Source organism: Zingiber officinale, chromosome 11A (genome assembly GCF_018446385.1).
Source record: "Zingiber officinale cultivar Zhangliang chromosome 11A, Zo_v1.1, whole genome shotgun sequence".
NCBI classification, from domain to species: Eukaryota; Viridiplantae; Streptophyta; class Magnoliopsida; order Zingiberales; family Zingiberaceae; genus Zingiber; species Zingiber officinale.
This window is the reverse complement of record NC_056006.1, coordinates 12,989,432-13,012,641: the sequence shown is the minus strand read 5'-3', so window position 1 is coordinate 13,012,641 and position 23,210 is coordinate 12,989,432. Positions and strand designations below refer to the sequence as shown.

The 23,210-nt window shown below is 40.4% G+C and overlaps 1 protein-coding gene across 2 annotated transcripts; it reads right to left on the bottom strand.

Moving 5' to 3' along the window:
* Positions 1–13,922: 13,922 nt before the first annotated feature.
* On the bottom strand, positions 13,923–16,666 carry LOC122031947 (serine/threonine-protein kinase Nek6-like). 2 transcript variants are annotated; one of them, XM_042591181.1, is made up of 13 exons: positions 16,318–16,666; positions 16,186–16,252; positions 16,040–16,105; positions 15,927–15,973; positions 15,813–15,858; positions 15,667–15,747; positions 15,534–15,576; positions 15,403–15,452; positions 15,231–15,312; positions 15,086–15,135; positions 14,932–15,005; positions 14,792–14,843; positions 13,923–14,718 (listed from the first exon to the last, which is right to left on the bottom strand). In XM_042591181.1, the coding sequence occupies exons 1-13, from the start codon at positions 16,413–16,415 to the stop codon at positions 14,146–14,148; spliced, it is 1,329 nt and encodes a 442-aa protein (XP_042447115.1). In that variant the 5' UTR covers positions 16,416–16,666; the 3' UTR covers positions 13,923–14,145. The 2 variants fall into 2 exon arrangements, with proteins under 2 accessions (XP_042447115.1, XP_042447114.1); XM_042591180.1 differs by having other exon boundaries at positions 15,927–16,105.
* Between the last annotated feature and the right edge of the window lie 6,544 nt (positions 16,667–23,210).

The window sequence follows — 23,210 nt, the reverse complement described above, 5'->3', positions numbered from 1 at the left end:
GTAAACTTTGGTTTTGCCCTATTCTAGGGATCATGCATATTTATCTAGGCATTTTGAGGTGATGAACATCTGCCAAGGATGTTACTTGTTAATAAATGCCATTACTCCTTAATTTGCAAGGAAATAAAAGTAATGCATGATATGTCATGACATACATCAAAAAGAAATAATTTTCAAAAGAAAATATCCTATAACTACATGATGTATGTATGACATGATATGGTATTTTTGTGGTTTTCATAATAAAATATGAATGCAAAAATAAACATGATGTCATGACATATGATGGGCAAAAACAAAGCATGACAAGTTTTAGCATTAATGAAATATACCTAGATTACCTATCTAAGTATTCTAAAACCTTAGCTAAATCCTAGATTGCCCAATTTCATCAAGAAAATGCCAAAACCCAATTTTGACATTTTCCTTGCCTTTTTCCTACATTGTGCCAATTTAAATTAAGTATATTCCTCAAAATTTGGCACAAATAACTCCCTCAAAGAGTAACCACTTTAAGTTAAGGCATAAATTGCCTTTAATTTCCTAAGAACATACAAAAATCCCAACTTGGTAGTTCTTTTGATTTTCCCTATTTGTGTCTCTTAGAATATCATCCAATTTCTCAAAATGTGATATATTTTAATTTACTCTTCTCAAGAGTAAATATATACCCCTTATCATTTTCAAAGGTTAATAATAACCTTGAAAATGCTCTCCGAGTGTCAACTTCATCAAAGTTGGGTTAACTACCCTTCTAATCAGAGTTGACACTCTCTCACCGATTTATGGGGTAAAGAAAATACTCCTAGGAGCCCAAAACCTATTGGTGCTCCTTGGATGCTCTAGGTATTCACTAGGGATAACTTCCCTAGATACCTTCCTAGTGACCTTGTTAGACTTCTTAGAAGCCTTGGTCATACTTTCTAGGTCAACCCTAGGGATTTCTTCCCTTGTGACCTTGTTTGTGACTTTCTTAGACTTCTTAGAAGTCTTAGTCACGTTTGTTGCAAAAATACTTCTAGGGATAACTTCCCTTGTATTTTTGACTTGATCACTTGACCTAGGGTTGATTTCATAACTATATGAAACCCTATGGTAAGAGATTACATCCTTCTTAGTCTTAAGTTTGTATCCCAAACCTCTATGACCCTTGGATGACCATTGTTGTACTCCTAGACCTAGGTTTTGCTCATTTTGCCCTTTTAGGATATTTTCCATCCTTTTTAGGGTCTTTTCCATTTTATCAAGTCTTGACCTCAAGACTTGATTTTCTATCATTAAATGCTTAGTTTTTGGGTTTTCATTAAATCCATGAGCATTTTTATTTCTAAACCTATAACTAAAACCCCTAGTTTTCTTGCCTAGATTTTCATTTACCTTCATAACCCTAGGTGTGGTAGTTTTAGCATGAAGAACTACATGTTTTTCTTTAATGCTATCATGCTTTCTATTTTCATGGTAAATAACATTAAAATGATACAAACTTGAATTAGCATGCTTTTTACCATTATTTAAAGGAGTAGACTCAATAAATGATATCTTTCTTTTTATCTTGGAGGCTCCCCCTTGAGTTGTGCTTCCTCCATGAGCCTTGACCGCTTTCTTCCCCTTAGGACATTGGCTCCGGTAATATCCTTTTTGATTGCAAGATAAGCACACAATGTGCTCCTTGCTCTTCTTTGTTGTGGGGACGGTCTCCTTGAGCTTCTCCTTGCCCTTTAATGCCACTTGGCCCTTCTTCTTGGCCAATTTGGGGCACTTGCTCTTGTAGTGCCCATGTTCCCTACACTCAAAACATATAATATGATTTTTATTTTTAATTGAAATATTTATACCTTCATGTGTAGGGATGACATCTTCTCCTTTTGATCCGGAGGTAGAAACTTCCTCTTCATCTGACAATGATGCTCCTCCAATAGATTTGACTTGACTTGTGGAGGTGGAATCTTCTTCATCCTCTTCTTCTCTTGACCCGGATGTGGAGACTTCTCCTTCTTCTTGATCCGGTGTCAATGAAAGTTGCTCCCCCTCAATCCTAGAAGTGGAGACTTCTTCATCTTCGTCTTGTATATTGAACAAAGAGTATGCTCCCTCTTTGTCCTTTTCATTGTACTCGTTTGAAGATGAAGCTTCTTGGACTTCTTTTTCGGAAGTTGAGCATCTCTCAACCTCGGAGTCCTCCTCCTCTTGGTCTTGCTCCAATGAGTCACCCTCTTTGGTACAGTGGAGGGTTCTTCATGAAGCAATGCCAATTTGCTCCATAGCTTTTTGGCATCTTCAAATTCTCCAATTTTCTCCAAGATGTTGCTCGGCAATAGATTGACCAAAAGCTTGGTCACTTTGTCATTGGCCTCACACCTTTGGATTTGTTTTTGGCTTCACTTGCTTCTCTTGAGAATTTTGCCCTTTGAATTCTTTGGAGCTTCGAAGCCTTCCATGAGAGCAAACCATTGCTCTATCTCCATCATCAAGAAATTTTCGATCCTTGATTTCCAAAGATCGAAACTTGTTGAAACGAATGATGGAGGCAGCCTTGTACCAAATCCAAGCCCGTCTTGGAATTCCATGTTGAAGTTGAGCTTGAAGAGATCTTTGACTTGAAGAATTTTGCTCCAACTTCTTCACCCTCTAGCTCTTTGCCCCTTCCGACGATGATTCCGGTGAAGAGCAACCTGCTCTGATACCACTTGTTGGGACCGATTATGTAGCTAGAAGGGGGGGGGGGGTGAATAACTCGGTGCGCTCGTCGTGCTCTTCGTTGCTTGTTTCTTCAAAGATATGCAGCGAAAAATACAAAGAAAACAAACACAACGCTAACACTAAGGATTTACTTGGTATCCACCTCAAGAAGAGGTGACTAATCCAAGGATCCACACACTCACGCACCCTCCACTATGAAAAATACTCCTTTATGGTAACTACCAAAGGCGGAGAAGTCATACAAGTTCACACTACAAGAAGAAAGGGAAAGGGAATAAAATACAAGCAAGAGCTTACAAGTTTGCACAAGAAAACCCTAATCCTAGATTTATTCTTCTGCTGTAGATCCGCCTCTTGACTTGGACAAACCTCCAAAAACCCTCAAGATCTGGCGGTGAGAACTTTGTGGAGAAGCTTTTGAAGCCCTGTGAAGATCTGAGATGAAGTAGTGTTAGTTCTGCCGAGAGAAACGCTCACCAACAGCTAAATACGACGCCAACGATTGGATCCCAATCGATCGGATTGCTCCCAATCGATCGGGGAGACTTTGGATCGATCGACCGATCGATCCAGAGCACCTCTATGCTCTCGGGAATTGCCTGGATCGATCGACCGATCGATCCAGGGCTTATCGCGCGAAATCGCAGCTCCCAATCGATCCACTGATAGATTGGGGGCTCTGGATCGATCGACCGATCGATCCAGGGCTGTTCTGTGCGATCGCGCACTTGTCCCAATCGATCCACTGATCGATTGGGAGGAGGCTTGTCGCGAAGACTCGCCCAATCGATTGGCCGATCGATTGGGCATGAGCCAATCGATCGGCTGATCGATCTAGATCATGATTTCTCCCTAAAATCAAGTCTAAAGCCTCCTAAACCAACATCTAGTCAACCATGACTTGTTGGTTCATCGTGCCTAGCATCCGGTCACCCTTGATCTGCTAGGACACCCTCACCAAGTGTTCGGTCAATTCCTTTGGCCCACTTAGACTTTTCTCCTCGTGCCAAGTATCCAGTCAATCCCTTTGACCTACTTGGACTTCCTCCTCGTGCCAAGTATCCGGTCAATCCCTTTGACCTACTTGGTCTTTCCAACACCAGATGTTTGATCAGCCTTGATCCATCTGGATTTCCTCGTGCCTAGCTTCACTCACCAGGACTTCCAACTGCCTAGCTTCACTCAATAGGTCTTTCACCTGACTTCACTCACCAGGATTTCCAACTGCCTAGCTTCACTCACTAGGTCTTTCACCTGGATTCACTCACCAGGATTTCCAACTTCCTAGTTTCACTCACTAAGTCTTTCACCTAACTTCACTCACTAGGACTTTCAATCTGCCTGGCTTCACTCACAAGGACTTCCAATCTGCCTGGCTTCACTCACCAGGACTTTCCTTCTGCCTGGCTTCACTCACCAGGACTTTCCAGTCAAGTATCAAGTCAACCTTAACCTACTTGACTCTTCTTCACAATCTCCCCACATGAACAATTGCCCCTGCAATCTCCATGTGTTGTTTACATGTATTGTCAAACATCGAAACCCAAACATCAAGACTTGAGCTTGACTTAGTCCAAGCTCAGTCAACTTGGTCAACCTTGACCCGAGGAATATTGCACCAACAAGTAATATAACTAATATTGCAATAAAGTACAAAAAAGATAGAAAAATTGTAGTCTACCTCCCCCTAGACTTATATTCTTCCTTCTCCCCTTTGATTACATAAAAAATGGGTTTTAAAAACAATCCAAGGGTAATAATTTGAAAAATTATTTTGATATTACTAAAAATTTACAATTATTTTCAAAGAAATTTATAAGTAAAAATGTTTAAAAATCATTTTAAAGCATTATTTACTTTCAATATTTTATCAGTAAACTAATTAAATATTTTATTTCAATATTTTGTCTTCTAGGCAGTGGCGAGGCACTAGGCCTTCTTGGTTATTGGAGCAACAACTACTTTCTTAGACAAAGTCTCATAAAGAAATTAGTTGTTTAATTTTCTTACTGAAAGCGCTAAGTCTAATTCACAGTTTAGGTTAGTAATGTTTAAATTTCCATTTTAGTGTGTCATAATTTCTCAAATTTAAAGCAGGAAATTTTAAACATGCAGAAAATTATATTTGTCTCTTTAAAATGTCATTTTCTCTTGTTAGTTTGTTGAGATTCTTTAATCAACAATCTATTGCTAGAGTTTATTTAAACTCACTATTATTTGTTTTATTTTTAATTTCTAATTCATAAACATGTTTCGATAATATAATTTTTAACTCGAAAAAATCTTTCGACAGTATTTTAACAGAACTAAGCAATTGGTCAGGAGGTGGAGACTGTACCTGACTTACCTTGTCGACTTTTGATGCTCCCCCTGTTGAGCTGCTTTCTTTCGAAGACTCTCCCCCTTCATCGATGCTTATCTAGGATGAGTTTTCTGTGTCCTCGGGATGAAATTCGGCTGTTAGGGTTGTCCCGACAATTTCCTCCGTCTCGGATTTTTCTGACGACGGCTCGATGTCCATCGAGTAGTCGACTTCAAATGGTTCTTCGTAGAGCTTCAAGAACTTTTCCTAAAGTTCTTTCGCGCTTCTGTATTTTCCGACTCTTTCGAGATCCTGGGTAGGTAGTACACTCAGAAGGCGGGATTTAGTCTTACTGTTTGTCATGAATTCATCGCGTTGCTCGTCAGTCCATTGATGCTTCTCAAGTTCTTCTCCTTTTGTATCCTTTGGAGCTTCATAACCATACGTCATTATTAATAACATATTAAAATCAGTTTTAAAATAAACCTGCATTCGTTGCTTCCAAAAAGCGAACTCCCCCTCGAACGTTGGTGGGTAGATGTTCGTTCTGGCCATCTCGTTGCTTCAGTCGGCGGTTAGTCCTCTTGAGGCGTCCTTGCTTTGATATCACTTGTTGGGTCGCATTGACCAGCTAAAAGGGGGGTTGAATAGCCCTGGAAAAAAAGAAAACTACCCTTCTCGGACTTTCAAAATAACACTTACATTAATTTAAAAGCAATAAACTAAAAAAGTAGAGGTAAGGGAGTTTACTTAGTTACAACCGGGGAAATTGTTAATCCAAGAAGAATGAAGCGCAATAGATATCTCCTTTTGGGCGGAGAAGCCTCTTACATCATTCAAGCACAGAGAAAATAAGAAACTAAACTAACAATGAAAGTATACAAATATTGTAATCAGAATTGCTTGTCTTATTGAGCTTCTTGGACCAAGGCTATATTTATAGCCTTGGTCGGAGCGCCTGGAAGGGTTTCGGCGTCTGGGAGGGGATAAAACTTTATCCCTCCTCGCATAGATCGTGTTTGACCGTTATTTGGATGAAATCCAGGTCCGGGCGCTCGGAAGGGTTCCGGGCGCCCTGGACTGGTCCGGACGCCCGGACCAAGAAAGTCAATAGAGTTGACTTTTTTCGGTACATGCCCTCTGCTCCGGTTCAGCTCGCCTCGGTCCGGGTCTTCCGTTCCGGCTCCGCTTGCTTTGGTGATCTTGGCCATCCGGAATAGGGCTCACCCGAACCCAACTTCTGACCTTCTCGAGCAGGCTTCCGCTCCGGCTTCTCGTCCCTCAGAATCGTCACGTGCTTCCTTCTCGTCCGCCAGTGTACTCATCCGCAGCTCTTCATCCCTCGGACGCACTCTCCCGTGTCGACCTTCTCGCTAGCTGCATCTCTTGCTCCCCAAGCAATCTTCCGCTCCAGTTTCTCGTTCCTCGGAAACACCGCACGCTTCCTTCTCGTCCGCTGGTGTACTCTTCCGCAGCGCTTGTCCCTCAGACGCACTCTCTTGTGCCGTCCTTCTCGCTAGCTGCATCTTCTGCTCGACTCTCTGTGCTCCTAAGCTCCTGCACACTTAGATACAAGGTTAAAACACCACAGGACCTAACTTAACTTATTAATCACATCAAAATTATAGGACCGATGCGGCCGGGTAGAAGGGGGGGTTGAATAGCCCTGAAAAATCAAACACAACCCTTTCTCGTACGATTAAGCTAACACATAAAAAATAGATTAAACAGAAAATAAAGCATAAAAACGAGGCACCGAATTTGACTTGGTTACAACCGGGGAGGTTGTTAATCCAAGGATGAAGATCGCACTAAGAGCTCCTTCAGGCGGAGAAGCCTCGTTTAAGCACAGAAAGACAGAAGCTAATCTAAGCAGAGGAAGCACACAAGTGTTGTTTACAATTTCGAACTGATGAAGCTTCCGGACCAAGGCTATATTTATAGCCTTGGTCGGAGCCCTGAAGGGTTCCGGCACTGGGGATAAAATTTATCCCCAACGTTCGGATCGAGATAATTCTCGATCTGGTCAAAATCAATGGTCCGGGCGCGGCCGCCCCGGAGGGGTCCGGGCGCCTGGCGCCCGGACCGAAAGTCAACACGCTTGACTTTTTATCCGGACCGCTTCGGTTCAGTCCCGCCTCGGTCCGGTTCTTCCGCTCCGGATCCGCTTGATTGGGTGATCTCTGACATCCGGAATAGGGCTCACCCGAACCCATCTTCCGGTCTTCTCGAGCGTGCTTCCCTCCGGCTTCTCGTCCCTCGGAATTGCCGCGTGTCCCTTCTCGTCCACCAGCGTACTCATCCGCAGACTTCGTCCTTCGATCGCACCCCGTGCCGACCTTCGCGCTAGCTGCGTCTCTTGCTCCCCGAGCAATCTTCCGCTCCGGCTTTCGTACCTCGGAACCAACCTTGGGGTTCCAACAATCTCCCCCTTTTTGGTGTGATCAACCCAAGTTAAGCTAGGGTTAACTAGACAAAAAATAAACTAACTAAATTTACAATTTAGTGCACAAAGATAGAAAAAAATAGTTTTAGGCTACCTCCCCCTAGACTTATACTTATCCTTCTCCCCCTTTGATCACAAAAAAATGGGGTTCCAAAAAAAATCTAAGGGTTAAAGACTTAGAAAATTTTGAAAAGCTACCTTTAAAAAAAATTCTAAGTAAAACTTAATTTTTGCAATCAATAAAACTTAATTAAATATTTTGAAAAATATTTTTGAATCAATAAAAGCAGAAAAAACTCTAAGTAAAATTTTAACTTAGGAAAAAATAATTTTTGAAAATTTTTCAAAAAATAATTTTTGAAAATAGAATTTTAAAAGAAATTAATTATTAAAAAAAATTTATGTCAAAATTTTGAAACATGTTTGAAATAACTTTTTAAAGCATTAAATAATTCTAGTATTAATGCTTTATTAATTAAACATTTATTTCAATGTTTGGCTTCCAGGCAGTGGCGAGGCACTAGGCCTTCTTGGTTATTGGAGCAACAACCACTTTCTAGTCAAAGCCCATAAAGAAATTTTTGTTTAATTTTCTCACTTAAAGCGCTAACTTTGATTTTAAAATTTACACTAAGCAAGATTTAGGAACCCAATAAAGGTTCCAACCTACTGGATTAACTAAAAATTTCTTAGGGACATATTTTCTAGAGATATTTTTAATTTGTCCCTGGTGATATCTATAATACCAATTCAAATTATTGAACCTTCTAAAATTGGTTTTAGATGAGCAAGCAGAGTTTTTCAAGTTTTCTACTTGAATTTTTAAATTTTGAATTTCTAATTTTAATTTTTCATTTTCTAAATTTGATTTATCTAGCATTTCTAACGGACAAGATGTAGCTAATATTGCTTTTAAATCTTTATTTTCATTTTCTAATTTGCAGCAATCTTTTGTTAAAATTTTAATGAATTTAAACATTTTATCAGGAGGAAGAGATCGTACCTCACTTACCTTGTCGATCTCGTTGTCGGTTTCTCCCCCTGAACTGCTGCTCTCTTCGGACGTGGCTCCCCCTTCATCGATGCTTTCGATGCTCATTTCGGAAGAGCTTGACTCGCAGTCGTCGTCTTGATGACTCGCCATTAACGCGAGCCCGGAGAACTCCTCAACTTCCGATTCCGACGACGTATCGTCCCACGTCGCTTTTAGGGCCTTGCGCTTTTGGATAGGCTTCTTACCCTTGTCCTTCCCTTTGTTCTTGAGTTTAGGCAATTGTCCTTGACGTGCCCTTCTTCATCGCAATGGTAGCGGCGGATGGTTCTTTTCTTCTTTCCTGCGGATGGTTAGATTTCCTAGATTTACAAATATTTTAAATCGCCTTACCATCATTACCATTTCCTCGTCGAGAGAAGATTCGACTCAGGTTTCGTCTCTCGAAGCTTTAAGAGCGACATTATTCTTGGGCTCCTTCGACCGCACATCTTGACTCATGCACTTCAAAAGTTGAAAAGAATTCGTCTAATGAAATTTTTTCCAGATCTTTTGAAATGTAAAAGGCATCTACTAGTGATGCCCATTTTGAGTTTCTAGGAAAGGAATTTAGGGCATACCTTAGCGAATCTCGATTACTTACCTTTTCTCCGAGATTCGTAAGTCTAGTGATGAGTTCCTGAATCCTCGAGTGTAGATGTGCAATTGTTTCACCTTCTTCAAATCGGAGGTTTGTAAGCTGGTTACGAAGTAAATCCCGTCTTGCAAGTTTGGCTTCGGATGTTCCTTCGTGTAACTCCAGGAATTTCTCCCAAAGCTCCTTTGCCGAGTTGTAGGTACCGACTCGATTGACTTCTTGTGTTGGAAGTACACTTAGCAGATGGAATTCTGCTTTCTTGTTTGCCACGTGGTCAGCCTGCTCCTTCTTTGACCATTGATTTCTTGCTTTGCCCTCTGGTACTTCATAGCCAAATTCCATTGTTAGTAATAAATCATAATCTGTTTCAAGAAATACCTCCATTCGATTTTTCCAGCTAGTGAAGTCCCCTTCGAATTTTGGTGCGTGGATGTTGGATCCGGCCATCTTGTTGCTTCGTTCGGCGGTTAGTCCTCCTGAAGCGCCTCGGCTCTGATACCACTTGTAGGGGGGGTTGAATAGCCCTGAAAATCAAACACAACCCTTTCTCGTGCGATTAAGCTAACACATAAAAAATAGATTAAACAGAAAATAAAGCATAAAACGAGGCACCGAATTTGACTTGGTTACAACCGGGAGGTTGTTAATCCAAGGATGAAGATCGCACTAAGAGCTCCTTCAAGCGGAGAAGCTTCGTTTACACAGAAAGACAGAAGCTAATCTAAGCAGAGGAAGCACACAAGTGTTGTTTACAATTTCCGAACCGATGAAGAGCTTACGGACCAAGGCTATATTTATAGCCTTGGTGAGCGGAAGGGTTCCGGCACTGGGGAAAATTTATCCCCAACGTTCGGATCGAGATAATTCTCGATCTGGTCAAAATCCCGGCGCCGGAAGGGTTCCGGCGCCGAGGGGTCCGGTCGCGGCGCCGGACCGAAAGTCAACACGCTTGACTTTTTATCCGGGACCGCTCTCTGGTTCAGTCCCGCCTCGGTCCGGTTCTTCCGCTCCGGATCCGCTTGATTGGGTGATCTCGACATTCCGGAAGGGCTCACCGAACCCATCTTCCGGTCTTCTCGAGCGTGCTTCCTCCGCCTCGCCCTCGGAATTGCGTGTCCTTCTCGCCCACCAACAGACTCATCCGCAGACTTCGATCGCACCCGCCGACCTTCGCGCTAGTCGCCTCTTGCTCCCCGAGCAATCTTCCGCTCGGCTTTCGTACCTCGGAACCATCGCGCACTTCCTTCTCGTCCGCGGTGTACTCTTCCGCGGCCCCTCGTCCCTCCCGTGCCGTCCTTCTCGCTGCGTCTTCCGCTCGAGTACCTGTGCTCCTAAGCTCCTGCACACTTAGACACAAGGTTAGAAAACAACAGAACCTAACTTAACTTGTTGATCACACCAAAACCAACCTTGGGGTTCCAACAAAAATAACCTTTGGGGTTCCAACACGTGGTTCGGAAAAAAATCATAGTTTATAAGCGGTTATTAGTGTAAATCGAGAAGTGAGGAAAATTCTTACGGTGTGTCGTAATTGAGATTTGACATTTAGGTCCTTAATTAATTGTCATCTCCATTGTTCCACTGATTATAGGGTTAGTTTAAATTGGCAATAAAAGATAAAATTGTCATCTAGACGACTCTTCCAAGGTGACATCCCACTTTTTAAAAGGAAAGTAAATCACGGAGGATTTCACCCAACAACAACAATATGTCTAAGGAGGGGTTGATGCAATTAGTAGGATATTTTGTATCCATTGGAAATCGAACTCAGATATACTAACAGTAACAATCAACAATGGGGACCGTAGGGTTTGCTTATGTAAAAAAAAATGATTAAGCAAGTCAAGTAACGTCGAATTTGGGGTGACCAACCTAGCTCTACGGAAGTTTTTCACCGACTATTTGGGTAAATCGAGAAAGTGCATATGGAGGCTTATCCTAACAGTCAATATTCTCATGTCCATTACCATTAAAGAGAAAATTTCTTAATAGTACGTCGGCTGAGTCTCGAACTTTAGATCCCTCATCTATTACTGGAAGACCTAAACCATGACACCCTGTTCTCAGGGTCAAAAAAAAAAAAAAAGTTAACCAAGTCAGGTAACGTCAAACCTAGGGTGACCCGATTCGACTCTACGGAAATTTCTAACTGGCCATATGGGTAAATCAGGGAAATGCATATGGAGACTTATCCTCAACATTCTTAGGTCCGTTATCTATTAAAAAAAATTCTTAATAATATGTTAGTACTTGAATCTTGAACTCTAAATTATTAATTTATCATTGGAGAATCTAACCATTGTATCCTATCATTGGAGGTAAAAAAAATTAATCAGGTCAAATAGCATTGAATTTAAAATGATCGGTCTAATCTTTTCATTAACCATCTGGATAACTCGGTGAAGTGTATCTGTATATGCTAAGACGATACCTTTTCTTCTCGTACGCTCTCCTTCACATCTCCTAGACTTAGTCCATTCTCTTACCTTCCTGTTTTCGAATCCAACGACACTCCTTACCGATCAAACCAATCAACGCATCGGTTAGATATTCCAAACATTTCTTAACCCTTAAAAAAACTTTAAACTCCAAATCTAAACCCTGTTTAAAGTCGACAGTCAAACGGTTACCTTCCCACCCACATCCTTCTGAGCCCTGCCGTTGTCCTGTCTCCTCACTACTCTACTTTCAAAGTCAAACCCGACAGCCCATGATCCACCTTTAATAACACACTTTAAAATACTGCAGTTGCATAATCAAGATCCATTTTTTTTTCTTTTTTTGCCAAAACTAGTAGTTCATCCAAACACATCAAGGAGATACATAATATATTTCAAGGGAACCCAAAACAATGATATCTTTAGCTGAAGAAAATCCAAAGAAAGAAGTAGAAGAAGAAAAAAACAATCCTAGATAGAAAAATCGATCGCCTGGCTTTCCCATGCATGCCGTCGTCGGCCGGTGAGTTCTTCAGCTAGCACTCATGCTTCCCCGAAATGGCCGCTCTTTCAGAAGCCCGAACAGATCAGGAAACCTTGTGGCGAAGACGTAGAGCTTCCATTTTCGGGTTGGATGGAGAAGAAGGGCCGGGAGGAAGAGGAAGGCTGAGATAAGGAAGCAACATGACTAATTAGTAAGTGTGGTGGTTATATACTAACTATTGCTGTTTGGATTAAAGAAATGGATATGAGGGAAGGGAACACATTGGAGAAAATAATGGAGTTGATAATTAGTTAAAGAAAGAGGATGGGGATGGTAGAGCTAGGAATAAGGAGAGGGAGGAAGGGTGTTGCTAAGAAGATGACGAGAGTTTAGTAAACAAGGAGAAAAGTAATGGGTTTCTTTTTCTTTGTCTTGTCTCGATGATTGAAGAAGAAGCTCCAATTGAGGGCTCGAGAATTCAAACCTAACATCATCGAGTTGGAGCCTAGGTGAGGAGTGTAAAATGAACCAAACTGTTGAAATAGTTATTCAAGGTTAACTTGATTTCTTTTTTATACTTTTACATTTTTTAAGTATATTTGGTTGATTAGTGAGTTTGATATTAACAATTTCTTTGTTCATTTTGAGAGCTTGTTTATCTATGTATAAGTTTGATAAGAGGTTAGTTGATATATATGATTTCACAAATTTTGTTCATGGACATTGTTAATGAATATTATTCACAATGCTTGTTCACAAAAATTAATAAGCTGAACAATATATGTGTGTAAACTCATTTATATAGTTTAATAAGTTGTTCAAACATTTTTCATTTAATTGCCTTTGTATATATGGGATGAAGGTCATGGTAAAGTTGTTCAACTTAATCTAGAAGGGGAGAATTGTCGCAAGGGTAAAATTGTTACTTTGTGATCTAAAGATTACGAGTTCAAATTCTGGAAACAACCTCTTACAAAAAACCAGGATAAGACTACGTACAATGAATCTTTCCCCGGAACCTCTCATGACGGGAGTTTCATGCACTGGGGTGTCTTTTTTTTTTTTTTTTTAAAGATGCGAAGAATATATTAAGTTGAACATCAAGCTTGTACTAAGTTGAGCATTAAGCTTGTTTACGAATGTTTGGTCCACTTATCGTATTATCTATTTTAATTCGTAACCTACCAAATACTTATCTTAATTCGTCTTGGTGCATATTAGTTTGTTTAATTCCATTGTAGCTTTTTGTTATGCTAAGTTCAAAAGTTTCAGATCTAAGTAGTTAATTTAAACAATAAATTATTATTAGTAGTACTAAATCAGGTAGAGAAATAGATTGTTCTTCTCAGCCTTTTTCCCTTTTAGTCACTCTCAGCTTGCCTTTTGCTTTCATGGAATGGGACCTTATCACAAACTCAAATCATAGTGCATACCATGAGCTATCGACATAATTATATATAGGAAAAAGGCAGTTATTTCTTTCCATATTTAACACTGAATCAGCTCTTGTTCATTCCGGAGCTAGAGAATTGATATGATCCAATTCGGAAAGCGACCAACTTTAGCTAATGGGCAACCGAAAAACAAGTGTCGGCGTGATTTTAGCTTCATCTTCCACTTGATATAGCTAATGGGCAACCGAAAAGCATAGCCAACCAAGCAAAATTTTGACTCGAGGCATCCAAACAACTGTGAAAAGATGGAACTTGTAAGCAGATTCTACCAACAACAAAAGGACCGAACCAATATCAAAATGTAGAAATTTCAAACAATTAAACAAACTTAAATTAATTAAAAGCTCGACAATATCTAAACAAACCAAGCTTAGACAAGTCCAAACTGCTCGAAAAAAAGAAACCAAGTTAAACCTGAACAAGCATTTCAACGGCTTAATCCATTTTAGGTTTGGTTTGATTTGATTCAATTACCTTATCAAATAAGTTTGAATAACACAAAGTTTACTACAGCTTGCTCGTTTTCAATCCTAATGACTTGTGGTGCATTTTTTTAGTCCATTTGAATGTTAAATGCACTTCTATGATTTTAGAAAGTCAGCAACAACAAGGTTTGAACAATCACCAATTCATGCAACAACACACAAGATTCATCCCCAAAAGGCACACTGAATTGGTCCAATGCTGCAACTGCTAATGAATTCTCGGATTTGATCCAAACTTTGGCACACTGATGAGGCTCTTGGTCAACCAGATGGCTGTTTCTCGAGACGACACGGCTTCTCCTCCAAACGGCCTCAGAACACCGGCGAGCTCCTCGAGCTTCTCTTGCTGCAGCAGCTGCGCGCACAGCTCCAGCAGAGACTCCAGCGCATTGGCTCTCTGCTGAATCACATTCAAGATCTCCCACTCACCATCACCATGAGGCTGTGTGATTGTGCTGACCGACGAGGTCTCTTCAACACCAGCCATCTCATCTGCCAAGCCACCTTGCTTCATCTCCTTTGGCCCCTTAAAAGACTCCCTCTCAATTGTCTTCTCCTCTTCTTTTTCTGCAGTCTCAATTCTCTTTATGTCAGTTGTCGATTGTTCAGAATTTTGAAGTTCACTTGCTCCACCCTCAAGCTTCTTCGGGCTTCTCCTTCTTCCCGGTTTCTCTTGCACATTGATCTTGTTTGGCTTTATAGGGAGGTACTGAGACGGTGAAGGAGTCCATGATGCAGCAAGATGCTGCTGCAAATAAGATTCCCTCAACAACTCTGCAGCCTGATTTGAAATGGAGTTGTGGATATCAGCCAGAATTGCATGAGATAAATGAGGATACAATTTGAAACCTTACTGTAGGTCTATGTTCTGGGTTTCTTCTCAACATAGATTTGATCAATCTCTTCCTGTGGCATTCATGTCGAAAGTCGAGAAATTAGTTTAAGCTACTGGTAGTGTTTTCTAAGATAGCTAGAGAATTCAAGGGTAGCTTACAGAGAAGAAGAGTATATGGGAGGCATTGGTGATATAGATGATCTATTGATTTTGTTAACCAAACCTTGCATGGTCTGTTTGGGCAAGTTCATAAACATCAACAACAAATTCTAATATCAGAAGAAAAAGTATGAACAATTTGGCATGAACTCACAGGGGCTCTAAAGGCTGAACTATGGGCTGCTATCTCAAACATGCAGCAACCTTAAATTTTCACAGTCGACATACAAAAAGTTTTTTACCATGATTCTTATTCTCTCTGAGTTATTTACAAACAAAAGTTCAATGTCAAATCTTACCAAGTGACCATATATCCGATTTGTATCCATATGGCTTATCAGCTAAGATCTCTGGGCAGATGCAGTTTGGAGTGCCTATGACCTTCAGAAACACGTTTGCATAACAAAATCATGGAAACTGAAGATTAAGTTTATGAATCTAAAGATTTAGTGAAGGAATGAACTGCCCTACTGTTGAAGCAAGATCTTCTGCATTGAGCAATTGTGAGAGTCCGAAGTCACCTGCAAGCATGCAAATAAGAAAAAAAATAAAATAAAATCTACTCTCTTTTGTGTTTATAAGAGAATTGCACTTAATCTTACCCAGTCGAACATCATCATCCTTGGTGAGAAATATGTTAGAACACTGAAACAAAAAAGGAAAAGGCTACTTAATCAGCCAAGAACAGAATTAAGATCACTGCAAGAAAATGGAGGATGATACGGGATTCTGTACCTTGAGATCGCGATGGAGTACTCGGTTTGAATGCAGGTAATCAACAGCCAAGAGCAACTGCGTGAACCATTTGCAGATCCTCTGCAGGCCAAATTAAGTCATCAAAACGAGAGAGAGAGAGAGAGAAGGGATTTAGCAGAAACTACCTTCTCAGAGAAGAACACGCCCCTGGCCTTCTTTATTTTGCTTGACCTGTTCAATTGGGAACTTGATTAGAGACAAGGAAGAGCAGGAAAGAAGCCATGAATGCATTCACTCACATGTCTCCTCCTTCACAATAACCAGTCACAATGCAGACAGAGCTTCCCTGCGAAGAACAAGAAGAAAAAAGCACAGAATTGAATGCCAAACTGAATGGAGGAATCGATTTTACCTTCTCCACCCATCCGTCTCTGTATTCCACAATGTAGGGGTTGCTCAAGCTCGCGATCAGATCCATCTGTAGATGAACAATCCAACAAACACGAACGAAGCACATTGCAAAAGAACGAAGTACAGGTCGCTGCCAACTAAGTCTACCTCCTGGTACGCAGTGCGTTGGAACTTCTCCGTCGTCCCGGCCAACCGAATCCGCTTCATCACGTACCTGCACGAAACGAATCGATCGTCACTCCAAATCGAGGGCGTCCGGGCGGCGAGTTCACCGCTCACCTCTTCCGGTCGGTCTTGTGGACGACGAGGAAGGCGGAGGCGAGATCGCCTCTCCCGATTTGCTCCACCACGTCGTAGCAGGAGGCCTCCGATTCCATCCCCGCTTCTTCTTCCTCTCCGGCGCAGCGCCTATCGAGCAATGTATACAAGTAGGGTTGAAAGCGATCACGGCCGTCGAACGGGGATTGCGGCGGTGGCGGCGACAATTACGCCATGAAAGCCATGGCGAACGAGTGACTTCCGTTAATTCCCAAAGGCGAGTATTTAAATCGGACGGAGGAAGACGAGGAAGCTTCGCCGTCGCCAAACCCAGCGTCGCACCCGCTTCGTGATGCCGCGGGTTCCATTAGAATGGTCGCGCTTTCTGCCAATGGCATTGTGGAGGTAAGACGGGGGGTAAAGAGAGTACTGGGCGGAGTTGGGTTGTGCTTGCGAGCTGTGAGCGTGGGGGAGAGATACTGATGGTGTTGCTGGACCAGCAGAGTGGGACCGTTGGATGAGAGAATGGACGGTGGTAGATGGAGTTTCACGGAAAGGGTACGGGTCGATCTTGCATGTATTGGTTATGCGGTTGGAGAAGGGAAAGAAATTTGCTTTGCGCTGGACCTCGACGTGGACCTGCTGCTGACTTTTGCTCTCCAAAGGGTGGAAATTGTCTACCTGCTCACCAGCTGTGGCTGGGTGGAGTCCATCTATTTTTTTTTTTAATTTTTTGTTTTGTTTTTTTTACCGACTCGCAATTACGAGAATCGTGAGCTCCCAATGAGCTCCCAATGGAGTTTGCAGTCGTCATGCTTACAGTGGCGAATTCATGACTATATCACGATTCAGGCTCAAGCTCCGACTCATTTCATGGCCGCTTGGCTAAAGGGGCCATAAGCAACACTTAAATCACAGTTTGACAATAATTTCATATAAGAAATATAAGATGAGCGTGATTATTTATTATTATTATTATTATCATACGCTAATATTAATGCTCATGATCTAACTAATGAGACGGTGCGATGATTAAAATATGAGGTGTTATCATATGAGGTCTTGGGGTTGAAATTCAGCGTGACCGAGCATAATCTCCCTCATATCTTGACTATTTGCACTAATGGCTAGTAGTCACCCGTGATTTACCTTCTCCGTGTTGACCTAGGGACGGATTGATAGAAACGTTGGGGACAAACGAATCGCCTTTTGTCATACGATCTAACTACGAATTTATTCTAATAGTATAACTAAATTTATCATCGATCATCAATTCTAAACTCATTCTAAATTTATACAATTTTAACATTTGATTTTATTTGTTAAATTATCTCAATAATTTTTTAGTTAATTAATAAATATAAATAAATATATAATTAACATTTTAGATTTTTATTTTATGTCGTGTTCCAAATCCCAACTTGATCTGTTTATATAACTCTGATCTGTTTGTATAACTCTTCCTAGTAGGAAAATATGTTCATCCTAGTATATTTTTGTAACGACCCAAATTTCTTCATTTTGAGTCTCAGGAATAATTCAAAAATATTTAGAAATACCCTTAAAATATTCTAGGGATTTTTAGAAATTTTTAGAGTATTTTTATGTAATTTTTGGAGTTCGTTTGGTATTTTTACCAAACAAAAGAAGTTTAAAAAAAAAAAAAAGTAAAATGTTAAGGTTAGGTTTTGAACCCTAAACCCTAGACCGAACTAGACCTTAACCAAGGTCAGCCAACCAACTGAGCTAAGCAAGTTTTGTTATAATATAAGGGAATTAAATGTAGTTAAGTAGTTGTAAGAAACGAAATAAAAAAATTCCGTTTAAAAAGGAACCGAGGACGGCTCAAACCCAAGACCTTCGGGAACTTATCTTTCCAGCGGACCAAGCGCGCTAGCGGGTATTTCGTAAACAGATTCATAACGTATTGGTCTTAAGCTGTAGTTATAAAAGGACAAGTTAAAGAAAGGGTTAAGTTATACTCTTTTCTCTCCCGTGACCTAATTCCTTCGATCTTCCCTCTCTCGCGCGACAAAGGCAGCCGGGCGGAAACAAGCCGCAGCTAGGGCATCCCTCCGGCGGCCGGCGAGGGGCGAACTCCGGGGGTTCTTCGTCGATCCGAGGTCGCTCGTCAAGAAGGAAGCCATGAGCGAGGAAGAGGCCCCGATTTCAAGTTCACCCGAACCCTAGAAGCACTAGAAGGTTCCTCCTTCGGCTGTGAATCAAGGAAACGAAGGTGAGTTGCTACTCACCTGCAGTAGGATAGCTCCGAGGTTTTATTCCTTGTTTCTTTCCTTTTTCTGGATTCTATTCTCTTCTTGTTTGGCCGAAGTATGCAGTAGGATTGTTGTTCTTGAGGTTTGCTGCCGTGAATCTCAAGTTCATATTTGTTTAGGTTTGGAAAAGGAACAAATTAATCAGATGAGCATGTAGTTTAGCATTTCAGCTTGTAGAGATTCTGGAATAGATTTCTTTGTTGTTAGTTTTAAGCATACAGTGTTTGATCCATTGGTTGTGTAGTATAGTTTTCAATTCCAGAATTTCTTTTGTTAAATCTGAGTATGAGGAATGGTATTTGTTTTGTTTTCCAGTAGCAAACCCCTTACTAGTTACAATGGTTTCCTTTTTTGTTGCCGGAGCATGCATGAAACCCTAGAAGACCAGTTTCAGCAAGTGTTGGTTTTCGAACACCCCACGAGCTACGGCTTAGATCTTTCTTTTGCTAATCATGGGGCAAGATCAGCCCTAACATTAAGTACTTTAGGTTCTTTAGCTTCAGTTTGAGTCCCTTGCTAATTACCATGACTTGTCAACTTTCACCTTTGTTTTGTAGTTCATTACAGTAGGTCTTTAGTTGATGATTAATTGCCATGATTTGTCAGAGTTCACCTTTGATTCGTAGTTCATATCAGTAGGAATTAGTTGATGTTAATTGCCATGTATTGATTCTTATTTCTATTTCTTAGCTATTGAATATGCATGAGCAGACTTAATTCCTAGATTTATTTGCTATTAATTGGGCACGCACAGTTCTCATTGCTATTAGTTAAGCACCAGTAGCTTTTATTTGCAGATTTTATTTGCTGTTCCTTAGGTCTTGTTTTGCTGGAAACAATTCGTAATGTTAGGTTCCATTAAGTGCAGATTTTATTTGCTGCAGAATTTATTTTCTTCCATACTATCCAATGAGTATGAGCAGTTTTATTTATGAGCATGCACAATTTGGAACGCTAGTATGTTTGGATAGATCTTTTGTGCATATTCATGGGCAAGAACAGCCAACAATTCATAGTGGTTTAGATCCTTTTGTGTTGATTTAGTAAGCATGATATTTTCCATGCAGCAATGATTCCTTTATTTTCTAAGATTCCTTTGTTATTAGAATAACATGAGCAGATTTTCTAGATTCTATTGCATGCCTAGTAGTTGAATTTGTTTTACTTTCATAGCATGCTTAAGTTGTTCTAGTTCCCTATTTGCTATTGGAATAACTTGAGCAGTTCCATTTTTATAGCATGCAGATTTTTATAAGTAAAGTATGCAGATTTTTAATAAGCAGATTTTCATAAGTACTGCATGCAGATTTTAGATAAGCTTAGTATGCATATTTTGATAAACTTAATATGCAGATTTATGTTAAGCTTTGTATAGAGATTTTCAGTACGTAGGGTGTGTTCTAGTGCACACCAAGTGCTTGATAAAATGCTTAGCTCAATATAATGCTACAGTAGGCATTTTAATAGCTCAGTAAATGCAGTAGAAGCATTTGAAATAACTTATTTAGTCTTGCTTCAGCTTATATGGGACTACGGTCCCATGGGTGGGCTCCCACAGTCGCCTCTAGGTTCAGATAACCTAGCTCTAGGTTCAGATAACCTAGCTCTAGGTTCAGACAACCTAGTTAAAGCAAGGTAAGAAAATTAGCTATGAAATCAGTATTTTATTTTCAGCAGTGGCACTGTACTGGATTAGATATCCATTGGGTTGGGCTCCCACAGTCGTCCCTAGGTTTACATAACCTAGTAAACCCTACTAGACTCGGAACGCGCACAGTAAGTACAGTTGCCGGGCCCATCAGCAGCATGATTATTATTTTAATCTATTATGTAAATAGTTTTCAAAACTTCACAAATTAGTTATGTGAATACAAGTTAGACTCAGTTTAGCATTAATTAGTTTAGCTTAGGTATCAATTCAGTTTCTTATTGATACACATGATAGTTCTATGATTGGCTTTACATGTTAGTTTTTCAGTTAGTTTCTTCGCTATTTATGAGCATGATTAGCTATACATGTTTAGTATTTCAGTTAGTATGATTCCTTTACTGCTATTTATGAGCATGATTAGCTATACATGTTAGCTTTTCAGTTAGTTGATTTCTTTGCTATTTATGAGCATGAGTAGCTCTACATGTTAGCATTCAGTTTTAGCATATTTTTATTTATATACATGCATATCGATTTTTTGTGAGTAGGATAGCGCTCACTAAGCTTTTAGCTTATAGATACTATTTGCCTCCTACTGCAGATAAAGGAAAAGCTAAAGTATAAGGAAGAAGGCGACAAGGAGATGCTGTGACAGTGTGTGTGATGCCAGGACTATGGAGAGATCCAGAATTAGCTGGCAAAATTTGTCAAGACTTTTCTTTTAGTTCTCTTTTAATGTTATATTGAAATTGAGTTTATTTCCGCATTTGTAGTTTGATACCTCCTATTGATGGAGTGATATGGTTGTTTGCCATTGCTAGAGTAGTTTTATATTTTTATTGTGTTATCATACTGCGTGGTTGTGAAATTATATGTTCCAGCCGCCTGTGGCTGAGTATACTCTGTATGTATTTACGGATATGGTCACCGGTACAGGGGAGACTCTGCCGAAATTTTTCGGTAGAGTTTCTATGTGATTTTTAATCATACCGGTTAAGTAGAGTTAGTAGTCAAGTAACGGTCATCCTTAGAGTGTAGTAGTAGTGTAGAAAGGGTGGTCGTTACAATTTTTTTATGAGTTTTTTTTTACTGGTTTGTAAAAGTGAACTATTCGTGTAGAAAAGTTATGTTTTTCAAATATTTTAGGGTTTGTGAACCGTAAAAAATGACAATAATTATAAATAATAATCTTAAACAGTGTTTGTGAATGGTAAAAGGTGAACAATAATTGTTAAAATTAGGATATTTTCCTCATTTTTACTTCTTATGAGTCTTATTGTTCAAAGTTTACCTAGACTTTTATGGGTCTTATAACGAGCTTTCAGTGGCTCTTGTTGCCCAATTTAGTCAGTACAAACTTTACAAGCTTAAACAACAAGACAGTTTCTAATTTTTGACGACAAAAAAACGAAAACAGAGTCTTTTTATTAAGTTGTCATAGAAATTTTATAGAAAATCATACAAACTAGGAAATTAAAAGCGTACGAGTTACCTTAGCTACTTATATACTTACATAAAGAAATTATAAAGACATTGCATAAGATACTTACAGGAAAAGTAGAAACACACTTGCACTCTTGCACATTTGTACACTTCTTGGATGCCTTCAGCATTTGGAGAAGAGAGGTATTTATAAAAGGAGAGGGAGAGTTTGCTTCGAGGCAAGGGCGGATTTAGGCGAGGGCTGGAGTGGGCTGAAGTCCTCACCAAGATCTATCGGATAAGAAGGAGCTATGGGGTTGTGGTGGAGCTAATTGCTCTCTGCCCTCATCGAGTGATGGAGTTCCAACCATGAGCCAACTATTGTCTGTCGAGACTGCCTATGAGCAGTGAGCCATAAGCGTCCAGCCTGCGAACTGCGAAGGGTGGGAAGGGGCGCAGTGGGGATAGATGCTGGTGTGGTAAGCAATCAAGGCAGCCAGGCAGAAGATGTTCTTCTTGCAGCTTCCATGGGTGTTGCATCCCACGAAGAAGCTCTCCTCCATCAACCTCCCCAACCATCCTGCCATTGTTGCCGTCGCCAATCTGTACTTGCCTCCTCTTCTCCGCATCCGATCTAAATCATGCAACTTTCCTAGATGACAGAACAGAGACTGAATCAATGGTGATATGGATCTGGCGATCGCTCAAGGTCCTTTGATGGAATGAAGGTGGGAAGCTGGGAGCCATCTAGGAAAATGGCCAAATGGGGAAGAAGCTATGCCTTCATCTCTTTTTATTTTATTTTATAAAGGAACTCCTTATAAAATAAAATAAAATAAAATAAAACCATTTTATTACCTTTTGCAATCGGTTGTAGCACAAGCCCAGGCCCAGGCCCAGCCCAGCCGCCTAGGCCAACAAATCATTCCCTTCTTCTCTTACCGATTTATTATTCCTAAATCAGATTTCAAAACCCTCAACTCTCTCTGGTGCTCTCCGCCTCTCCCTCTCCACCTCTCGACTCTCTCTTTTCTCTTTGCCATCGCCAATCCGCTGCCCTGGTGCTCCAACCATCGTTGTAGTGCTCAGTCCAGATATAGTCGACAGTAAAAAAACTACATATTTATTTCCCATTTGCTCTTTTCTCTTTGCTATCGCCAATCCGCTGCCCTGGTGCTCCAACCACCGTTGTAGTGCTCAGCCCAGATACAGTCGACAGTAAAAAAACTACATATTTATTTCCCATTTGCTCTTTTCTCTTTGCCATCGCCAATCCGCTGCCCTGGTGCTCCAACCACCGTTGTAGTGCTCAGCCCAGATACAGTCGACAGTAAAAAAACTACATATTTATTTCCCATTTGCCCATTGTTCATTCATAATTAAAGGTTAATTTTTTTACCATTCATAATTGTGAATGTTGATTTAATTACCTAATGTACATGACTTTATTTTTAATGTAGATTATGGAGAGGTTTTTAAAACTAAACGCTTGAGTAGTGAGGGTTCTTCCAATGATCCTACTATTAGTGAAACTGTGGAAAATCAATCTCTTGTGGAATTAGATT

Bases quoted from the DNA above. Each gene is read 5' to 3' on its own strand.
- LOC122031947 (XM_042591180.1), bottom strand. From the start codon at position 16,415: ATGGAATCGGAGGCCTCCTGCTACGACGTGGTGGAGCAAATCGGGAGA. The intron at 16,253-16,317 runs GTGAGCGGTGAA...CGTTTCGTGCAG, and splicing joins CACAAGACCGACCGGAAGAG to GTACGTGATGAAGCGGATTC. The intron at 14,844-14,931 runs GTAAGCTACCCT...TGAATGCCACAG, and splicing joins CCCATATACTCTTCTTCTCT to GAAGAGATTGATCAAATCTA.